Source organism: Meles meles, chromosome 1, assembly GCF_922984935.1.
Source record: "Meles meles chromosome 1, mMelMel3.1 paternal haplotype, whole genome shotgun sequence".
In the NCBI taxonomy this organism is placed as follows: Eukaryota; Metazoa; Chordata; class Mammalia; order Carnivora; family Mustelidae; genus Meles; species Meles meles.
Genome location: NC_060066.1, coordinates 4775886 through 4796761, shown reverse-complemented (window position 1 = coordinate 4796761; position 20876 = coordinate 4775886). Strand labels below are relative to the sequence as shown.

The following is a 20876-nucleotide window of genomic DNA, read 5'->3' as shown; positions in this document are numbered from 1 at the left end:
CAAAAAGAAGACGGCAATGCTCACCAACAGAGACTGAAGGGGCCATGGTTCGGAACCCCTCCCGAACCTTGGGTAAAAATTGAAGTGGAGGGGAAATCAGTTGATTTTTTGGTGGACACAGGAGCCCAATTTTCATTATTACTTAAACCTATGGGAAAACTATCTGGAGAGGAAGTTTGGGTACAAGGAGCAAATGGCACAGAGAGACATAAATGGACAACAGAAAGGACTTTAAATTTGGCCTCGGGAATAGTTAAACATCGATTTTTGGTCCTCCCTAATGCCCCATATAACTTGATGGGAAGAGATCTCCTCCATAAGTTAAGAGCTGGCATTCAGTTCTCGGAAGGAGACATGACTGTAACCTTGAGACGACCCACTGTACAGGTGCTTATGGCAGCAGTAGATGAATACCTCCTTTATGAGCCAGTCTCAAATCCAGAGGAGACAAAAAGGGGGAGCCTTCTCCAAATCCTACAAGTCGAGTTTCCCGAGGTCTGGGCAGAAGGGAAGCCCCCTGGCTTGGCCAAGGAACAACCTCCAGTGGTGGTACAATTAAAGGCGACAGCTACGGCTATTCGCGTTCGGCAGTACCCCCTTCCCCGGGAAGCAAAGGAAGGGATCAGAAAACACATTACATATTAACTGCCTCCGAGGAGATGGGATCCTAGTTCCTTGCAAATCTCCATGGAACACATCTTTGCTGACCATCAAAAAGGCCGAGACTGGGGAGTACCGACCTGTTCAGGACTTGCGGGAAGTTAACATACGGGTTGAAGATATCCACCCAACAGTGTCTAACCCCTATACCCTACTCTCCCTCCTAGGTCCCAAAAGAACTGTGTATACAGTCTTAGATCTTAAAGATGCATTTTTCTGTATACATTTAGCAAAGGAATCTCAGCCCCTTTTTGCTTTTGAGTGGTCCGACCCACAGAAAGGGTTTCAAGGCCAACTCACCTGGACAAGACTTCCCCAAGGATTCAAGAATTCACTCACCATTTTTGACGAGGCCCTACACGAGGATTTGCATGAGTACAGAATCTCCAACCCAGGAGTCACTCTGTTACAGTATGTTGATGACTTGCTGATAGCCGCTGAGGACTATGAGTCATGCTAGTGGGGGACAAGAGCTCTCTTACAGACTCTGCAGAAAAAAGGGTGTCGGGTGTCAGCAGAGAAAGCATAGCTCTGTCAGAACCATGCCACATATCTAGGCTTTGATCTTCACGAGGGAGTGCGATCACTGTCTGAGTCCAGAAAACAGGTGATCACCCGATACCCCTGCGCCACCACGCCCTGACAAGTGAGGGAGTTTCTTGGGACAGTGGGCTACTGTAGGCTGTGGAAACCGCGGTTTGCAGAGATTGCCCGACCTCTCTACGAACTGGCAAAGGGGGGGCTCACTATGATAGAGTGGACAGCTGAGGCCGAAGGAGCATTTCGGGAATTACAAACAGCTGTACTGAGTGCATTGGCCATCCCAGATGTTACCAAGCCCTTCCACTTGTATGTGGATGAAAAAGCAGGGGTGGCCAAAGGAGTTTTAACTCAGGCCCTGGGGCCTTGGAAAAGGCCAGTAGCCTATCATAGCAAGAAACTAGATCCAGTAGCAGCTGGGTTTCCCCCTTGCCTCCGCATAATTGCTGCCACAGCCCTCCTGGTCAAGGATGCAAGTAAATTGATTTTGGGTCAAAATCTCATTTTGACCACCACACTTGCCATCGAGGGCCTTCTCTGGACTCCACCAGGCTGATGGATGACAAATGCCCGAGTGACGGGGTATCAGGCCCTCCTCCTCAATGAACCAAGAGTGACCTTCCGGCCCCCCGCAGTGCTAAATCCAGCCACACTGCTGCCAGAGGAGCTGGCTGACCACCCACATGACTGTGGGGAGGTCCTAACCCAAGTTGCAGGAATAAGGCCGGATCTCAGAGACATTCCCCTCCCGGATGCCGAGATGATTCTGTTCACAGATGGGAGTAGCTACATGGTCAATGGAAAGAGGTATGTGGGGGCTGCGGTAGTTTCTCCTGGGCAGAGACTCTGGACAGCAGCCCTGCCACATGGAATTTCGGCACAAAAAGCGGAGCTGATTGCACTCACTAAGGCACTGCAGATGGCCAAAGGTAAAACAGCCAACATCTATATGGACAGCAGGTACGCCTTTGCTACTCTCCATATACATGGGGCTATTTATAAAGAAAGGGGCCTACTAACAGCAGAAGAAAAGGAATTAAAAACAGAGGAGAAATATTGGCTCTCCTCCAGGCTACCTAGGACCCAAAAGAGGTGGCCGTTATGCATTGCCCAGGACAACAAAAGGGAATTGATCTGATTTCAAAAGGAAACCAATTAGCAGATCAAGCCGCTAAGCAAGCAGCTCGAGAAACAGTGCAAGAACTGGTTACACTCCCGGCTCCAACCCTACCAGAAAAACCGAATTATTCAGAAGAAGATTTAAGGTATTTACAGAAATGGGTTAAATTGGACTATGAAGGGGACTGGGATAAGACTGAAGCAGGAAAAATAATTCTTCCTCAAAGATTAGGTAAGAAGTTAGTAGAACATATACATCAGGGAACTCATTTGGGGACACGCAAACTCAAGGAGCTTATAGGCAAGCAGTTCCAGGTTTCTAAGTTAGGGCGTATGGTTCAGGATATAGTTGATGGATGTGCTCAATGCCAGGCAGTTAATGTGGGAAGAACTAAAATGGGAAGAGGGAAAAGAGAAAGAGGTAAGGAACCAGGAATTTATTGGGAAATAGATTTTACAGAAATGAAACCTGGAAAATATGGGCACAAGTACATGTTAGTTTTTGTAGATACTTTTTCAGGCGGGGTAGAGGCTTTTCCCACCAAACATGAGACGGCAGGAGTGGTAGCCAAAAAGCTATTAGAAGAAATATTTCCTAGGTTTGGGGTGCCTCTTGCAATCGGACCAGACAATGGCCCTGCATTTGTGAGTTCAGTCTCACAGGCATTGGCCAAGGCCGTGGGCACTAATTGGAAACTACATTGTGCCTACCGACCTCAGAGTTCCGGGCAAGTAGAGAGAATGAACTGGACTCTTAACGAGACCTTGACAAAACTAATTCTGGAGACTCGCGGTGGAAGGGTGGATCTCCTCCCTTTTGCCCTCCTCAGGGCACGATGTACACCCTATTTAAGCAAGGTGACCCCATTTGAAATAATGTTTGGGAGACCCCCCCCCCGTCCTCGACTACAAGAGGTTGCCTTAGCGGAAATGAATGACCAATCTATACTCCAGTCACTGCAGGCATTATAGTCTGTCTTAAAAAAAGCCCACTCAGGGATCCAGACTGCCCACACTGGAACGGAGACGGAGGTGGAACCACATCCCTACCAACCCGAGGACTTGGTTTGGATACGTCGCTATCAAGTGGGAAACTTGGAGCCTCACTGGAAGGGACTGTTTACTGTTATCTTGACCACCCCCATGGCAGTAAAAGTAGAAGGCATTAGGGCCTGGATTCATGCGGGTCATGTCAAACGAGCTGAGAACGAGGACACTCCCCAGAGATGGAAGCTGCAGGCGACAGATCCCGCTGACCATGGACTAAAGCTAAGGCTAAAAAAACTGTGAGTTTATTGTTGCTCCTATTGTTCCCTGTTTATGAAATGTATAGGTGGAAAATTAGATGAACAGAAATAGGAAAAAAAATGGAAAAGGCTATACAAAATGTTGAATGGCTAACTCAACAGCCGACTGTACACTACTGTTACTTTTTGGCCCCAATATTACATGCTCAAAATAACCCCCTTACAATAGGAGAACATAGAACTGGCTGAAAAAAAAAAAAAAAGTCAAGGATTTGACTAATTTCCAAAGAAAAAGGGGGAATGTAAGGGCCTGGTTAGCAAAAAGAAGTTACTTAAAAACCCCGGATATAGGGGCAGGCCAGGCCAGATAGCCGTATTCAGTCAGAGGGGTGTGCATATATTAACTGTGGTAGGTTGAAATCCGATTGGCCAGCTGTGTGTGGGCTGGGCCCAACCACCACTATAAAAGATGGTCTGTGAGGCTGGAGTGGGACGGTTTTTGTTTTTTGGCAAGAGCCGTGCACTGCCTAGAGCAGCAGCGACGCCACAGCGAGCAGCCCGCCTCCTGCACCAGAGCAGCAGCGGCAGCGGCGCCGCCTTGAGCTGTAACACGAGGGGCACCGCCCCGTGCACCAGGGCGAGCAGCAGCGGCAGCGGCGATGCGGCGAGCGACGCCACCCTGAGCCAGAGTATCAGCAGCAGCAACAGCAGCAGCGCCGCCGCAAGCAGCCACGCCGCCTTGGGCAGTGCCGCCATCAGGAGCAGCCTCTCAGGAGCCAACGGTGCAGCCACGCCGGGAGTGGGTCTGTGGTACAGTGAGGGTGAGGCAGGGAGCCTCCAGGGGGGACCCCAGCGACTGGGAGGCGGTGGTCCCCAGCAAGACTTGGGCACCTACCAGTCAGTTTGGTTTCTAATGCAGTTTGGTTTCTGATGCAGTTTGGTTTCTGATACAGTTTGGTTTCTGATGCAGTTTGGTTTCTGATGCAGTTTGGTTTCTGATGCATGGCGCGAAATAAAACTTTGCTTGATTTTCGCTTTGTGTCAGTCTCGTTCCTTTGATCACGGACCCTAACAGCAGTACAATGTGACTGTTCAGACATTGAGCTGAGAGCTTTATGGCTACCAATGGATTTAGTGTGGCCAATTACCTAACTTCAGTTATTTCTATAAAACGTGGATGATTTTTACTATATCCCCAGACTACCTCTACTGACATTACTTTGTACTTCCTTGCAATAATTTGTTCTGCTTTAAAATTTTACTTAAATGGGAATCAGCATCATTGTCTTCAATAAAAACAAAGCCATTGTTACTTTCCATACATTGGAGAGGCTGGTGGAATGTAAGATTCACAATGGGGTGATTCACAATGGAATAAGTATAGCTCAGGGTCTCTGTTTACAGTGGCGTGGGGACGGAACCCACGCATGTCCACACCAGGTGGAAAATGGGCTTTTGACTTTGGACAACCACAGCTTAGCTCCAAAACATCCTGGTGCTTTGGGCTGAACCATAAGGGTAACACAGCCTAGAAAACATCTCACACTTTGAACTGAAACAGAGATAATGCAACACTGTTAACTAAACAGCCAGTCTTGTATCAGACACTCAGTTTAGATGTTGTCAGCACCAATCACGAGTCTTTCCAACACTTCACGGAAGCTTGCTGCCTTTCGCCTTCAAAACCCTGCCTCCTGCCTGCACCTCAGAGCACGCCCGATTTCAGCTGTCTCTATCTCCCGGATTGCAATCCCTAAGACCCCAAATGAACGCACTGCGGTGCACTGCAATGTGTCTTTCCTTATTTGGGAAAACAAATGAGTGTCTTTAACGTCTAGCCAGATACAGGTGACGGAGGTGATCCTACCCCTTCTCTCCTTTCTTTAAAAAAAAAAAAAAATTAGCAAAGATTTATTATCCTAAAACACATTTTTTTTCTTGCATTAAATACAGTCTTGAAAGAAAATTGAAAATGAAGAAAGTTTTCCATAGAAACTACTATTCAGGAGCATCATCTCCTAGGTCTGCTAAATTCATCTTGATTATTCCCAGCAGTCTCGGGACAAAGGCTGATAGTGGCAAGGATCAATCAGTCTCTTCTTTCCTGGAGACAAACCTAGGATTGTACCCACTTCAAGGCCTACTCTTCTCAGTGTCTGCTTCTCAGGGGTGGCTAAATAAATTCTAGGAAATGAGATGTAGGAACATCCCTCCCTCCCTGATCCACCCAGGAGAAGGAAAGGACTGTCCACCCTCGCTCTGCTGTTCCTCTCCCCCAAGCCTGTGGCTTGCATGCCACGGCCACAGCTCCAAAAGTCAGCCTGGGCCCTAAGGGGGTCTGGGTAGGATGCCTGTCAGGACGCAGAAGCAGAAAGACAGACGGAGCTGAGGTCCGATGGCCAAATGATGACACCGTGCCAGTGTGGTCTGCCCACATCTGGAGTTTAATGTGAGTGAAAAATCATCTTTTATCTGGCTTCAGCCCCGATATGTCCTGTCCGCATCACTCACAATCCCATACAATTACTAAGCAATATCGGTGTTAACACCACACTGTGGGAAGTGCTGATGTCAGCCGTTAAGCATGCTGTGAGGTACAAATTATGATCCCCATCCTACAGATGAAAGACCTGAAATTCAGGAAGATCAAGTGACTTGCCCGAAGGCACAAAGCCTGTAAGAGACTGAGCTGAGATGTGAGTCCAGCTTTCTTTGCCTTCAAAGCCCCTTAGAACCCCGACTATTCTGTCTCTGGCACAAGGCCTAGTTGGTCTTGTTGGCGTGGGTGAAACTTAGTTCTCAAAATAAACATGGAAACTGAAAATTCCATTTTTGTTATTGAAATGGCCACTGATTCAACTTGTCCAGTAATTCTGGACTGTGCCCCGTATGTAGGACACCGGCCCATCAACACGGGCAGCTTTATGACTTGGCTGCGATTGTCAAAATGCCTGGAAACTACAAGCTGCTCAACGGCCTTAAAGGTGGGGATTAAAGCAAAAGAATGGGATTCAAGTCATAAACAAAATGTTGCAAGGTCAAATTAATAAACACTTCATTATATTTCTGCAAAACGACCCATTGGTCATATCTCATCTTTATAAAGTTACACTGCATGGGCAAAGACCTTGTAGGTAGACCGCCTTACTTGGCGACCTTTGCTGAGTAGGCAGAAACATCACAACTATTTACAAATAGTTATTTGGAGCTAATTAATTTTAAAAACAAATTTTAGGGGCGCTTGGGTGGCTCAGTCAGTTAAGTGTCCGACTCTTGATTTCGGCTCGGGTCATGACCGCAGGGTCATGGGATCAAGCCCCGTGTCGGGCTCCACACTGAGTATGGAGTCTGCTTGGGATTCTTTCTCTCCCTCCCCTTCTCAGCTCGGCTCCCCCGCCTTGCTTGTGCACACACATGTGCGCGCTTGCTCTCTCTCTCTCTCAATAAAAAATAATAAATAAAATAAAAACAAATTTTACAGGAAAAAATGTGTATTCAATGGGAAATGGGTACATTTCAGTATTTCCTAGGAAGTGAAGTGGGGTCACCAGAAGTGAATGTGTCTGGGGCCAGATGGATGGAGGCTCTGGAGTAGCCCCAGGACCCAGTGTGGGGGTTGCATATCTCCCTCAGCAGGAATTTGGCCTCGAGAATGTTCCCCCACCCTCCATCCCAGGGGTTCGGATATACTCATCCCTGATCCCTTGGATTAAAACACACACACACACACACACACACACACACACAGATGTCATGGGGCACAAATTCCCTCATTTTCACTGTGGAAATACTGAATGGGACAGACTTGATCGATGCTCATGGTGACAAGGACACACTGCCCTGGGCCCAGGCAGGGCACGTGTCCTGGAGAGTCAGGACCCCACAGAGACGGCTCCCCGCTACTTCTGGCAGTTACTATTCCGTGTGCTCAACCACCTCAGCTGTCTCAGAAACAAATACTTCTTTGCACAATTACACGTCTTCCATCAGCACCCGGTGAAAATGCACCATGGGCAGCTCCAGAATGAGGACCCTCTGCCAGGCAGGTCCACCCTCCGGGAAACGGTCTTCTACGTTATGGCAGTAAGACGTCCGAATTTCTTCACGTAGCTATAAGTCACGGAGCAGAGAAGTTGAAACCATCCAATCATCTGCCACGGAGGACTAACTTACTAGCTACAGCGACAGTTTCAAGGTTCTCAGGATGCACCAAGTTCATCTCGGGTGTCCCCACATCAGTTTCCTTTTCAGGACTTTCTCAGCTTCGCATCTCGTCTCCCTTTTAGAACAGACTTAGGAGGCGTGGGAGGGGCATCTAGAAACTGATCACTCAGGGATCCCACAGGATGTGGTCCCCCCGCGGAGGCCTGGGCGGGGGTTCCGTCCCCTCCCAGACATCTCCCACACAGACGCTCCCAGTTCCATACACCTTGGTTCGTTCTCAGACCCTCAGAGACCATTTGGCCAAATCAGAGGGCAGTTGTCTGGCCTCTTGGCCACTTTGCTATTTTCCAAATAATTATCTTTATTTCCCCCCTTTTTTTAACAACAGCTTAATGACTTTTCGTTGAGAACCAAAACCAGCATACTCTTCCTTTGAGATACTTCCTCCCTGTTATTGCTGAGTCTTTGAGAGCCTACTGTGTTTTTAATTGCATGGAACTCAGCTTCTTTTCTCTCTTTTCTTGGGTCCAAGCTCCACTCCCCGATGTCTCATTCCGCAGTTCAATAAACGTACAGGGAACACGGCCATGTTCCAGGCGCTGTGACAGGCACCAGGAAGCCAGAACAGAAATAGGCCACGTGGTGCCAGGGTTGTAAGTGTCATCCTCCACACAGACGATCTGGGCATGTCCCTAACTAGCCACACATACACACAAAAATACTCACAATAAAAAGCGGCCTCAGGGCGCCTGGGTGGCTCAGCGGGTTAAGGCCTCTGCCTTCAGCTCAGGTCATGATCCCAGGGTCCTGGGATCGAGCCCCGCATCGGGCTCTCTGCTTAGCTGGGAGCCTGCTTCCTCCTCCTCTCTCTCTCTCTCTGCCTGCCACTCTGCCTACTTGTGATCTCTGTCTGTCAAATAAATAAATCTAAAAAAAAAAAAGCGGCCTCATTTCCATAAGACTGGAAGGACTAGGAGTCTGTATCTTACAATCTCCTCTCCACTGCCAGGGACTCAAACCCTGCTGGAAACCCTGGCTCAGGACCTCCAGTGACGGGAGTTCACCAGGGAGGACAGTATTTGTGCAGCGAGCGGGGGGGGTGTCTGGGAATTCAGAGACTCCAGCAACGGTGTGGGGCACGCAGGAGACACGCAAGGAGCATTTACAGAAGCAGCAAAAACCCATCAGGGCTACGGTTTCAGTCCATATAAATTTCACCCGTGTCTGCTGATTCTGGCTTCTTTGATAAAACTAAAAACAGTCAGAGCGTACTGACGGCTTGGGAGGTCACCCTCCCTTTCATAATATTCACATTTTCAGTTCTCACGACTCCACTCAGAAGCGGTGAGGAGGATGACTCCCATTTTACAGAGGAGGAAGATGCGGCCCGGGGAAGGCAGCAGCAGGTTCTAGGTCACCCGGTGTGAGTGGGACCCAGCCGGCTGGGGCAGAGCACGTGTGTGTGGTGCCCTAGAGACCCACGTTGTTCTCTCCCCGACCCACAGGGAAGGCCTCTCTGAAGCTTGTGTCCCCTCGTCTCTGCCAGATGCATCAGGGGTCCTTCCTGTACCCTCGCCTGTGTCTGTGGGTGCCCGTCCCTAAACCACGCTCGCCAGGTGCAAGCTGGCCCCGCCTAGGTGCAGGCCGGTGGCGCTGCTGCCTGGAGGAAGGGGTCTTACTCTATGTTGGGGGGAAAAAGCAGGGCAGGTGGGCCAATGCTGAGGCCCTGAGGCCCTGAGGACCTGCTGGGGAGCTCTCTTTGCTCTCTGAACACAAAAAGATTTGCCCTGACAACGCCAGGCCAGAAGTCAAGACCGCTGGAGTCCGGGTGTGCCTGATGGAGTCAGACCTGGGAAGAGAGCACTGAGCCCACCCCCACAACCCAGAGAGGCTGTCCACGCCCTGAGCAGTCAGGCCTCTCTCCTCCCGGGCCCTCATCACTCTCTCTGTCATCGTCACTCGGTGCCGGCACTGCCGCATCTCAGCTTGGAGAGACCAGGGTCTACCAGCAAGCTCTGCTTCCATGGCCTCTCACACAGCCAACTTTCAGAAACTGGGGTCCAAGACTGAGTGTCTCCACAGAACGCACACTGGCTCTGGGGTGGGTTAGGAGATTATTCCTGCCAAACATGGTGGGCATCGAAGCAAGGAGGCCACGTGTGTACGCGCATGGGGCTCCCAGTGTATCCGTGCCCACCACCCGAGACCCCGAAGTACAGGGTTGTTTCTATCTCTAATACTCCATTTATAGAGGGGGCTACACACAGAGGATCCTGGCCCAGGGTCACAAGGAACCCAGGTGAACTCAGGTCCGGCTAACTTCACACTCGACTTCCTACAGTACAACTAATGGTATACAACTTCTGGTGGTTTCTGGAAACAGTTGATAAAGCAGCAGACCCAGAAGCGAGGGCTCATGTGCTGGTGACTTACTATGGTTGTGCTCCACTAAGAGCAGCATGGGGAACACAGGGCAGGGAAAGGAGGGGGTTGGTGGGGAGGCAGACATGGGTGCATTTCAGCAAAGTTCCCCCAAGAAGGGGGCCAGCCTAATCCTGCAGGGGACTCTGGGACATGAGTTATGTCTCTGCTCGTCCCATCCTGAGACAAGGCTTCTCTGTCCCTGTACTAAGAATCACGGGTGCGGACAGAGGTGGGGGCAATGGCGAGGGACAGTGGAATTCAAAGGCTTGGGCAAGTTCCAATCTTGAACAAAGTGCTTGCTGGAGCCTGTGGTGGTCCTGCAAAGCCAAGTTACAGGCGCCGCGGAAGGAGAGCACAACGCAAGGGCGCAGGAGAAGTACGGCAACGGGGAAGGTACGTGTGTGTACGCAGTTGTAAGAAGGACGCTCATAAGGGGAGCTGTTAATTCCTATGCGGTGGGACAGCACCTTCCTAGGAGCTGCATCGGCTCTTTCTGCCAATCTCCTGGACCCGAGTGGGAGGGAAGGACATTCAGATGTCCTTCAGACAGCTGATGGGCATTCAGAGTGGAAGGAACAGTGAGAGCAGAGGCAGAGGCAGACCTGCCTGGAGAGGGCTTCCAGAGGAGGGCCTTGCAGGGCAAGCAGGCTTAAAGATGCCATCTCAAGGACAAAGGGGGAGTGACACCAGGCTTGGCCCAGTGACAGCGGGGTCACAGGGCCAGCTAGCAGAGCAGACTCCTGTCCTGCCCAGGGAGTCAAAAGTGAGGGACCTGGGCTTCCTGGTTCTGAGCTGACCGCTGCTCTCAGAGGCTGAGCAGGTGGGAGCATATTGTTCAAGTCCAGGCTTCACCAGAGAGATCCTTCTGGTGGCCGTAAGCAGAGCTCTCCTCCGGACCCAGGGAGCTACTCAGAGCCCGGGAGCATGACTGCTGGACCTGCTTAGTATTCCCCATGAAAACAGGCATATTTGATAGTTAGGTGCACTTTAATGGACCCTGAAAAGAAATTAGATTAATTCATTTAAGAAATAAATGTTCCCCCCACCCCCTTCATGATGAAACTCTTAAATGCTTCTACTTAATGGAAATCACCTCTCGAAACAGCACTAAAACTAATCATGGTAATTTTTATACACTTCCACCATTTCCGTGCTATCTTCTCTCAGGCTTCGATGAGCCGTGATGGGCGGGTGCCTTTTTTGTGCCCAGCTCAACAGCCTGAGGTCGTCCTCCCTGACTTCAGAGGTCATCCCCTCCCCACCCCAGGGGAACATTTTCTAACACTTCCACGGAGGAAGAGACAGCAAAAGCTATGACATAGCACCGTCGTGGTGGAAGGAAATTGTCACAATTAAGCAAGTATAATACTTATTCACAGGCACGGACGTGTCAATTACTCATAGCCTTGACCTCTGGAGACAGGAGACGACCGTCTGGGAATCCTACGAAAGGTAAGCAAGGCTCTGAGGCAAGAAAATCACATTTTAAAATTTCTCACTTCTGGTTTCTTTTCCTGTCACACCTGAAGCTTCACATTTTAAGTGACCAAAATTCATCCCTGTGTCTCTTAGGTCCCAGGTACGTTGGTTTGTTGGAGGCACCTGAATGGTCTGGGGACAGCCCAGAGATGTCCTGGCCTCGGTGGGCTGAAGGGATCGCCTGTAATTTACACTTTGCTATTTCCAGTGGTGACCAAGATGCTGTGGACTTCAGATTCCCACCGGATGCCAGGCAAAACACCCCCCTGCTGCCACGTCCATAGAGCAGTAGCCCCCTATCTGCCCTGCACCCAGTTCCAGGAGCAGATGGGACACCGGTCACTCTGGCATGAAGCCAGCTGACTGCATGCATTTCTGTTCTGGAATGCTGAGATCTTTCCAGAATGCCTGGGGGACAATCCCTTCTGAGTTCAGAGCCCATCACGGTCTATTCTATGAGATACGCAGCTCACTAGACAAGAAGAAACCTTCCCCAAGTCATCTTTTCAAAACATACTGCAAAAATGAAACACAATGGTGGGCAGGGAATGCTACATTTCACATGGGGCATTATTAGTTTTCTCTTATTTACAGAATCCAACCATAAAACGTCGAGCCTGGAAAATGTGACGAACATTTGTTTCGCATCAAGAAGGAGAATCTAATAAATCGTCTGCTTCACTAAAACTCTGGCTACCAGGGGACAGCTTCGCTGAAGAAGACAGCAAAAATGTCTAATTCTGCCTCTTCATTTATGAGACAACATCTCACGTTTGAACAAAATTGGGATTGTGTCTCTGGAACATTCTCATTTCACTGAGCCAACCCAAGGCAAGGAAGCCTGCATGCTTGGTTGGCATGTCTTGAACCCTGGCCCCGACCCCTGGCCCCACCGTTTCCCTTCCCCCCTTGGCTGCCCCCTCATCTCTCCCACCCTGTGCTCACCCCTGCACCACTCAGGCCCCGTCATTTTGCTACATCTGCCCATATCATCCTTCCCTACCTTCTGTGGGCGAGCCAACCTCTGCTCCCAATTCCAGATCTCACTTGGGACCCCATCTCAATGTCCGCCTCTGCTGGACCCGTGGGACATTTCGCCACCTCCCTCGGAGGACTGTGAGCTGCTCCAGAGCAGCAGGGCAGCCTCCCATCCCCAGCGCTGTGTCCCAGGGACCCGCACGGGGCAGAGTGCTGCTAAGTGAACCACCACTGTGCGCAAGATGGAGACACTGACTCCAGCCCGCAGGTACCGTGAGCTTACTCTGTGCCAGGCACCGTTCCAGGCATTTCCTCGCATAATTCATTCGACCCTTAACACAAACTTGGAAGCAGGTACCTCTTACCAGCCCCACTATATGGGTGAGGAGCCCCAAATCAATCCATCAATCCATCAAATCGAAAAAACGTTTCTAAATCCGCCCAGTGGGCAAGTGTTGGAAGCAGGGTTGGAGCCAGGAAAGCCCAGAGCCTGGTTCTCACCACTACTGAATTCTGCATCTCTAGACACAGCAACCTTTTTCTTTTTCTGTTTTAGAGATAAATGGAACAAAACAGCCAAATGAAACCATCTGTGCCTTCAAGACCACTCCACTGTGTCCCTGCAAGACACAAGAGTGTCAGAGACAACATCAAGTCCCACATGTTTTGACTCCTTTGGGCTGTCTCTCAGCATATCATACCTCATCGTCTAAACATCTACTTTCCTTTCCTTTTGCTTCCTTAGAACTTCATGCAGGTGATGGAAACCACGTCTGGTTAATAGTATGCCGACATGACCGTTAACACTGCCTTCATCGTCATACCTGCAGACGGCGTCTCACCGGGAGTGGAGTACATTTCCCTCTTCTTGAAGGTGGACAGCCTTGCACCTGGCCTGGACCAATGCCATGTGGGGATGTGGGGAAGGGACCCTGTGCCAGTTCCCAGCCAGCCCGTTAGAGACCGAGGCTCTCCTTTCTCCCCTAACCCCGCCGCCCCTCTCTTTCAGTGAACTGAGCAACCATGTAAGAGGTTGGCCCACCCAGCCGGAGGAAGAAACTCTGCGCCTCCCTTGAGAGTCCGGCCACCCCAACCGAGGATCAGACACGTCTGATGTCATGATCTCCGACAATCCATCCTGTCTGCGGAAATCTCGGCAGAAAGCAGCACATGAATGACCTGGCTGAGCCCAGCCAGCTCAAAACATCGAGAATAAATCGTGGTTTTAAACCACTGAGTTTTGGCGTGCGTGGCAGTGCCGTGACCTCTATCTGAAAATAACGCAACCGGAAATTCTCCTCGAGTAAGAAATCACAAACGCTCTCTTGCTCACTCATCGGGTCATCCTTATGGTGGTTCTTGCTGGTCTCCATGTTAGCCTTCCATTTTGAATAGTATGCTCCTGTATATTCCACGGGCACGGCAAGTGTACCCCACTTATCCCTGTGTCAAACAAGACCAGAAGAAAAAAAGGCTTTTTTTTTTTCCTCTCCCAAACTGCATTTCATTTGTCTTTGTTTCTGTGTGGCAAAGTGTGCCTCTCCCCAAGCCCTTCCTGGGCTCTGCCAGCAGCTGGATGTCTGGCAGCTCTCTGGTCCTCATGGTGGTGGGTGGGGACTGCCAGCTCCAAGGGAAGGCTCCACGGATGAGGGAACGGAGCTCAGGGTCTAGAGTCATGAGGAGGGAACAGAGTCCCTGTCAGGAACCTGGGGATGGCTGTGAGCAGGTGGGCTGGGGCCTGGATCCCGCCCGGATTCCAGGTCCCAGCTTCATCCCTGAGAATGACCAGCCCTGCAGCCCTGACTGTGTGGCCACTCACAGGTCAGACTGACAGACTCTGACACTGGGCTGGTTACTGTCCCGGAAACTGACAGGTATAGTCTCTGTGAACGTAAAATGTCCTTCTCCATTATAATCTCCATGACAAGAATGCTGCAGAGGATGGGTTTTAAATCCTCATTTTTCTAGTGAGGAAATTAAATTTCCCGTTGTTAGGCAATGGCAGGATTCCCACCCCCTCCGCCAATCAAGCCAACCTCCTTCTGGTAGGTAGGGGGTGGAGATGGGGCGCTACCCAGGCAGGGGTGAACAGGGAACCGCAGGCTTCCTGAGTGCACACAGGACACGGGGGACCAGGTGCCCACCTGTCTCTGTCCTGACTTCTTCCCTGGAGAGAGGAGCAGAGCCCATGGGGTGACTTGCCTAGGACTTGCCACTGAACTCTGCCCAGAGTCTGAGGAGGAGAAGGTGGTCTCCAGCGTCTTTCTATATCTAGACCACAGGCTCTGATCAACCTGTTGCCCACGAACCACCATCAGTCCTTGATGTCGTCCTGTGTCTGGGACATCAGGGACGGCTGGGAAGGCTGCTCGTTCCCACACTGTCCACACCCTTGCAGGTGTGGACCTAAGCAGACCCCGGCTTCTCCTTCCCCAGCCTGGGGGGATTTCAGTGCCTGTAATTCCATTCACTATAGTGTCACTGCCCATAACAAAATGACCCAATTGCCATGGAAGTTCCAAAAGAAATTCTTTGAAGGGTAGCTATGACCATAGCGTTCAAATCTACTGGGTTTTTTTGTCTATACTAATCTTCACTACATCTATTTGTTTCTTTAAAGTTAGGCAGATTTTCCATAGTTCTTTTTAACTCCTTACTTTCTCTCTTCCATCCATATAGGGTTTTTTTGTTTTGTTTTTAAAGATTTTATTCTTTTAAGAGGGGGGGGAGAGAGAGAGAGAGAGAGAGAACTACAGGAAGGGAAAGACAGACAGAGAGAGAGAGATAGAGAGAGAGAAGCAGACTGCCCATTGGTCAGGAAGCCCACCACAAGGCCCAATCTCAGGATCCCGAGATCACGACCTGAGCCAAAGGCAGACACTTACCTGACTGAGCCCCCCAGGGGCCCCTTGCATCACTTTTCCATGTGAGGATGTGACTGACCTACACATTTACCAAATGCACTACTGTAAGTATTTCTTCTTGGTGCCTATCCTTACCTCTTGTGTAACAAACTCTTTATTTTGGACTCAGCACTCCATTACACCAAGCACCTGCTGGGAGTCCTGGATGCCCACAATAACCCAGCCTCCTCCAAGTCAGAACTGAGCTGTCCTTGGCCATCCTTCTCCCCAAGCTGGGCGTGTTGACTTTGACTCCTCCTTGTGCCTGGGAAGCACTACCGCAACTGCCAACTTACTCAGTCCCCGATAACTAGCTGATTATCGGGATAGACAACAGGACGCCGTTTGCCACCGTCCTCCTCCCTGACTGGACTCTAGCCAACCCTCCACAGCCAGGTTTATCCCTGGGAGAGTGTGTTTTCCTTCAGCCAGGTTCCCCTTGCAACAACGTACACACATGGCTCCACCAAGAGTGGGCCTCCCTTTCCCAAACTCATCCAACATTCAACACGATTTACTGGATGTCGCCCTGTAGGCTGCACTCTGCTCTGCACTGGCGTGGAGTCATAAAGGATGGTTCACCAGCATAAACAAGGGCCACGCTCCGTCTTCCTGCTCACCTGTCTGCCCGACGATGGAGGCGCTCAGTCTGTGGGGGATCCTTGAGGACACCTTCAAGGTCACTCGGATCTGGTAATACCTAAGGAAAGAACAGAGGACAGGCAGATGAAGATTGGACTCCTTACTGTTGCCTTTTGCTTTTTTAGATTGTATTTATTTATTTGACAGAGAGAGAGATCACAAGTAGGCAGAGAGGCAGGCAGAGAGAGAGAGGGAAAGCAGGCTCCCCATTGAGCAGAAAGTCCGATGTAGGACTCGATCTCAGGACTCCGAGATCATGACCCGAGCCGAAGGCAGCGGCTTTAACCCACTGAGCCACCGAGGCGCCCCAAGAAAAGTGATGAGTTCTTAACCCAAATGAAAGCATGATCCACACACAAATAATTGAAAACTGGACTTCACCAAAGCTAAACACTTGTGTTCTGCCGCGTGTACCATTAAGAGGAGTGTCAGACGAGCCACATGGTGAGAGAAAATAGGGGCCAGTCACAGGCAGTTGACCTTCATCACTTACAGATTCCGTATGTGTGGACTGACCTACCTGCTAACGCGCATCTGCAACCTCACACGTGGTACTCGGGGGCTCTGCAGCCACTCGGACGTGCCTCCGGACATGCCAGTGCGGACGCCCCCGTGCACCTGTTCTGCCTGAGCTCGAGCAGCACCACACGACCTCTGTTTTCAGTTCTCATGCTGGACACACATGTCCTCTGCAGTCCGTTTACTGCTACTTCTTTGTCGTCACATTTCTGTGCTTTCTGTGGGTGACTGCTACTTAAAATGGCCCCTAGTGTAGAGCTGAAGTGCTGTCCCATGTCCCTAAGTGGAGGACACCAGCAAAGACAGCAGTGTATTAGATGAGCTGCGCTCGGACCGTGCCCCTGGCCATGAGGTCAATGCTAGTAGATCGAAGATAGACAGACAGACAGACAGACGATAGAGAGATAAAGAGATAGATGAGAGAAGATAGATGATAGATAGATGATGGATAGATAGACAGACAGATAGATAGTGCTGCCTTCTACAGAAACACACCTAAATCGAGGTTACGTATTGATCAGCTGATAAACACACTGTGACCAAGAGCTCCCAGCCCCTCACTCTCTTTCCTTGGGGAGCAACGGCTCGTTACATGGAGGCACTTGACTACGCATCAAGATTGTGCATCCATGGGGGATGCACAATCACAAACCAGCTCACAGATCTGTGTGAGGGAGACTGAGGCAGGACAGAAGCTTCCTGCCCGTCCACAGGAGACGCTGCTCCTTTGCGGTGCTCATCACCACTGTGCAGAAAGGCTGACTGTGTTTCTAGAACGTTGGGGTTTGCAAGGGAAGACAGAAATTTGGATTTTTAATAAAACATCTTTGAAATGTGCTGTTGCTCCATAAATTAACGACAGTGACAAGAGCCCTAACTGCTCCACTGTGGACAGAATGGGACGCATTTGCCGGCGGACTCCCCATGCGCCCGTCACCAGCAAACGCTGATGGACACAAACACAGGAGGTCTCTTCCAGTGCTTCATTAATGAAAAGACGCATGCATCTCAACAATCTCATCCCACCGCCACCACCGCGGTTTGAATATTCGAATGGCTTCTTCTCTGAACACAAAATGGGTCACTCCTTCCCCGAGGCCATCTGTCACTTTGCTACCAGGCGGTGCTTGGAGCAGCTGGAGTTACGCTCAGGGCTTACTCAGCACCACTTGCCGGGGCCTGGACCCACAACTTCATGGAGGCAATCCTGTTGCAGCCTCTGTAAATCCTCGTAGGAGAAAGCGTCATCTCAGGGGCTACCCAGAGAAGACGCTGGAAATATGGAACTACTTATCCAGCAGCAAAGGGTAGCCAACATTCTACTCCAGAGATAAATGCATTTTTTTTTTAATTTTTGGCTGCAACACCTCACAGGAATCACATTTTATTGCATACATTAAATCCTTTTATAACCAATTCCAAAACACTGCCCGAGTTCCTAGTCCTTAAAACCCCTTGACGTTCCCGAATCTCACTTCAAGGAATCAGTCATCATTTTGAACTTCAGATGCGTTAGAGGCACAGGTTAAAAGAAATGTGTCAATTAGACCAGCCCGATTGGGCTCTGCCCTGATTAAACAGAATGCTTAAACCCCTTTAATAATTCTCTTTTATCTGACACGAATGTCTGCCAGATCATGAATCCATAAACCACGTGTCCTACCTGGCATACATGATATCGTTTGATCCCTGCAGGAAACCTTTGATACCCTTACTATGATTTCCATCTTAAAGATGAACCCCACCCCCTCCAGAGATGAAGGGATTTGTCTACGTCCAACACATTCAGTAAGTAGTGTTAGCACATCTCCAGGCATGGTCTAATTACTTCCCGCATGGATTTCCTTCAGCCCCCTTAAATCCGCCTTCTTCCAGCTCAGGTCATTCACGAAGACACTATGAAGAAGGAAGCAGCTCGCTCAAGTCCTTGGAAGGTGAGCAAGGGGTGCCGGACTGAGTTGCAGCAAGGATGGCAGAAGGAAGTGGAGACCAGGAGGGAGAAACCTTCGGACAGTGTGCCAGCATGTTTGTCTTGATTTGCAAGTGACTCTTTTGGGGATATATACATACATACATACATACATACATACATACATACATATATATATATACACTCATTTTTAACCTTATGGGCTTCCATCTGTAAGAATGGCATAAACTATGCCCTTTACGTAACGTGGTAGGCAGAATAATGCCCCTTCCAAAGACAGTTGTGTCCTCTGCTCCAGAACCCGTAAAGAAAATTAAGGCTGTAGGTGGAATTAAGGCTGCGACCACCTGGCCTTGAAATAGGATGATTCTGCATTACCTGGGTACATCCAATGTAACCACAAGCGTTCTTCCAAATGGAAGAAGGGGGTAGAAGAGAGAGTGACAGGGCAACATGATACGAGAAGGACCCTCCCTGCCACTGTGGCCTTCAAAGATGACAGATGCCGTCAGCCCGAAAATGCAGGTGGCCTCCATGCACTGGAAAAGACAAGGAGACAAATTCTTCCCTAGAACCTCCGCAAAGGAATACAGTCCTTGTAACAACCACATTTTAGCCTAGGGAGTTCCATTTCAGACTTCTGCCCTCCAGAGTTGTTAGATTATCATTTGTGTTGTTCTGACCACTTAGTTTGTGGCAATTTATTATAGTGAACCAGGACATACAGGCTTTCAGATTTCTTCCTGGTGAGAGCACTAATGCTGACGTGACTGTCCCGTGTTAACAACAGACAAACTGACTCAGAGAGGTTAGGACATTTTCCTATAGTCACATGGCTAGTTATGGGAAAGCTTAGGGATTAAAATGCAGGGCGGTTTGAGTAAACAAGCTTTTATTTGGGGAGGCAAAGGCAGGTGTTTTAAACTTCATTAGCTCCCCTGAGTTCCCATCACTATTATCACCAGGAGTCCAATCACATTCTCCCCGTGATCACTGATGCATTTGCCTTTGTTTTCTCAAAAGCACCTTTAGAAGAGGAATGCTATCTCTCGCTTCTTTTATACTCTTTAGAGATCTTAGCACTGTGTAAGGAGAGAAAAGAATCTAATAAACATTTGTTCTTGGTTGACTATAGAAATATCCACGGCCACCAGCTGGAGGAGGAAAACCAGGTCCTATTCATCTCTGCATTTCAAGCAATTAGCATGGTGCTTGCACACAGTTGGCATTCAATCAGTGTCAGAGAAATGAAAGAACGAGAGATAAAGAAAGAAAGACTGATTGATTCCAGTAACAGAGACTCCTTCAAAAACCATTGGGTTATATAATCCATTCCCAACATCTACAATTCTGTGAGTGACTAAGAGTCCACATGCAATTTTTATGAAACTAACAAAAGTAGAAATGATATTCTATAATGGGAATACAGAGATCTATGGCATTTTGTTACAATCACTTTCTTATCAGGCATGATATGCAACAACCGCTCTGACCCAGAGACAGGTGACATGACCTTAAGTACAAATCTCTGTGTTTGGGTCAAAACTGAGACTCTGGAGTCAGAATGCCTAAGTCCCACAGCCAAACAGACAAACTTCAAATAATAACTTTCCTTCTCTAAGCCTCTTTCCTCACAGGTGATGATACCTGTACTAGCCTCACAGAACTGTCACATGGTGCAAACAGGACATGCAGGTACAGCCCTTAATATGACGCTCAACCTTTAGTATTTCACCAAGGAGAAAATATTTTTATTATTACCTAAGACGTGTGGAACAGATATCATGCCCCAGCTGTGATCCCAATCTATCCACCCTCACAGGTGAGGTGGAGCTGGGGGAAAGGTGACTGCTTGGGTGGGACAAGGTTCAGAGATGCCTGTGGCACATAGTACTTGATAATACAAAATGGCGGACACAAGAAGTAATGCTCTGCTCTGACATGGCTGTGCCCACATGGTTGAGAAAAAACCCTCTTTCTTTGAGTCTTCCGAGGCAATAAAGCACCTGGTTATGAGTGTGAACTCTGGAACTCTACCCTGACTGGCTGTATGACCTAACTTGACAACGGAACACCCACTAGTCCCAAGGTAAATCGCTCTGCCCTGACAGGGAAGACAGGGTAGTCACGCCAGTAAGAGAGGCCTTGGTTTCTAAAATATTAACTAAAAAAAGACCCAGGAAATAACCAAAATATTTTTACTGTACACTCATAGGCTGACTCATCTCTTGTGACCATGTCCACCCACTGTAACGGGACTACAAACCACTC

At 49.4% G+C, this 20876-nt stretch overlaps 1 protein-coding gene across 2 annotated transcripts in view; it reads right to left on the bottom strand.

Annotated features, from left to right (window-relative positions):
* FAM135B (family with sequence similarity 135 member B) overlaps positions 1–20876 on the bottom strand; it is a 278770-nt gene that overhangs the window by 125104 nt on the left and 132790 nt on the right. For both annotated transcript variants that reach the window (XR_006815335.1, XM_045981336.1), the window contains exon 3: positions 16135–16214. Coding sequence is in view for 1 of the 2 variants with exons in the window: in XM_045981336.1 (XP_045837292.1) it covers positions 16135–16214 (80 nt within the window). In the remaining variant the exon portion in view is untranslated. The remainder of the gene's footprint in view (positions 1–16134; positions 16215–20876) is intronic.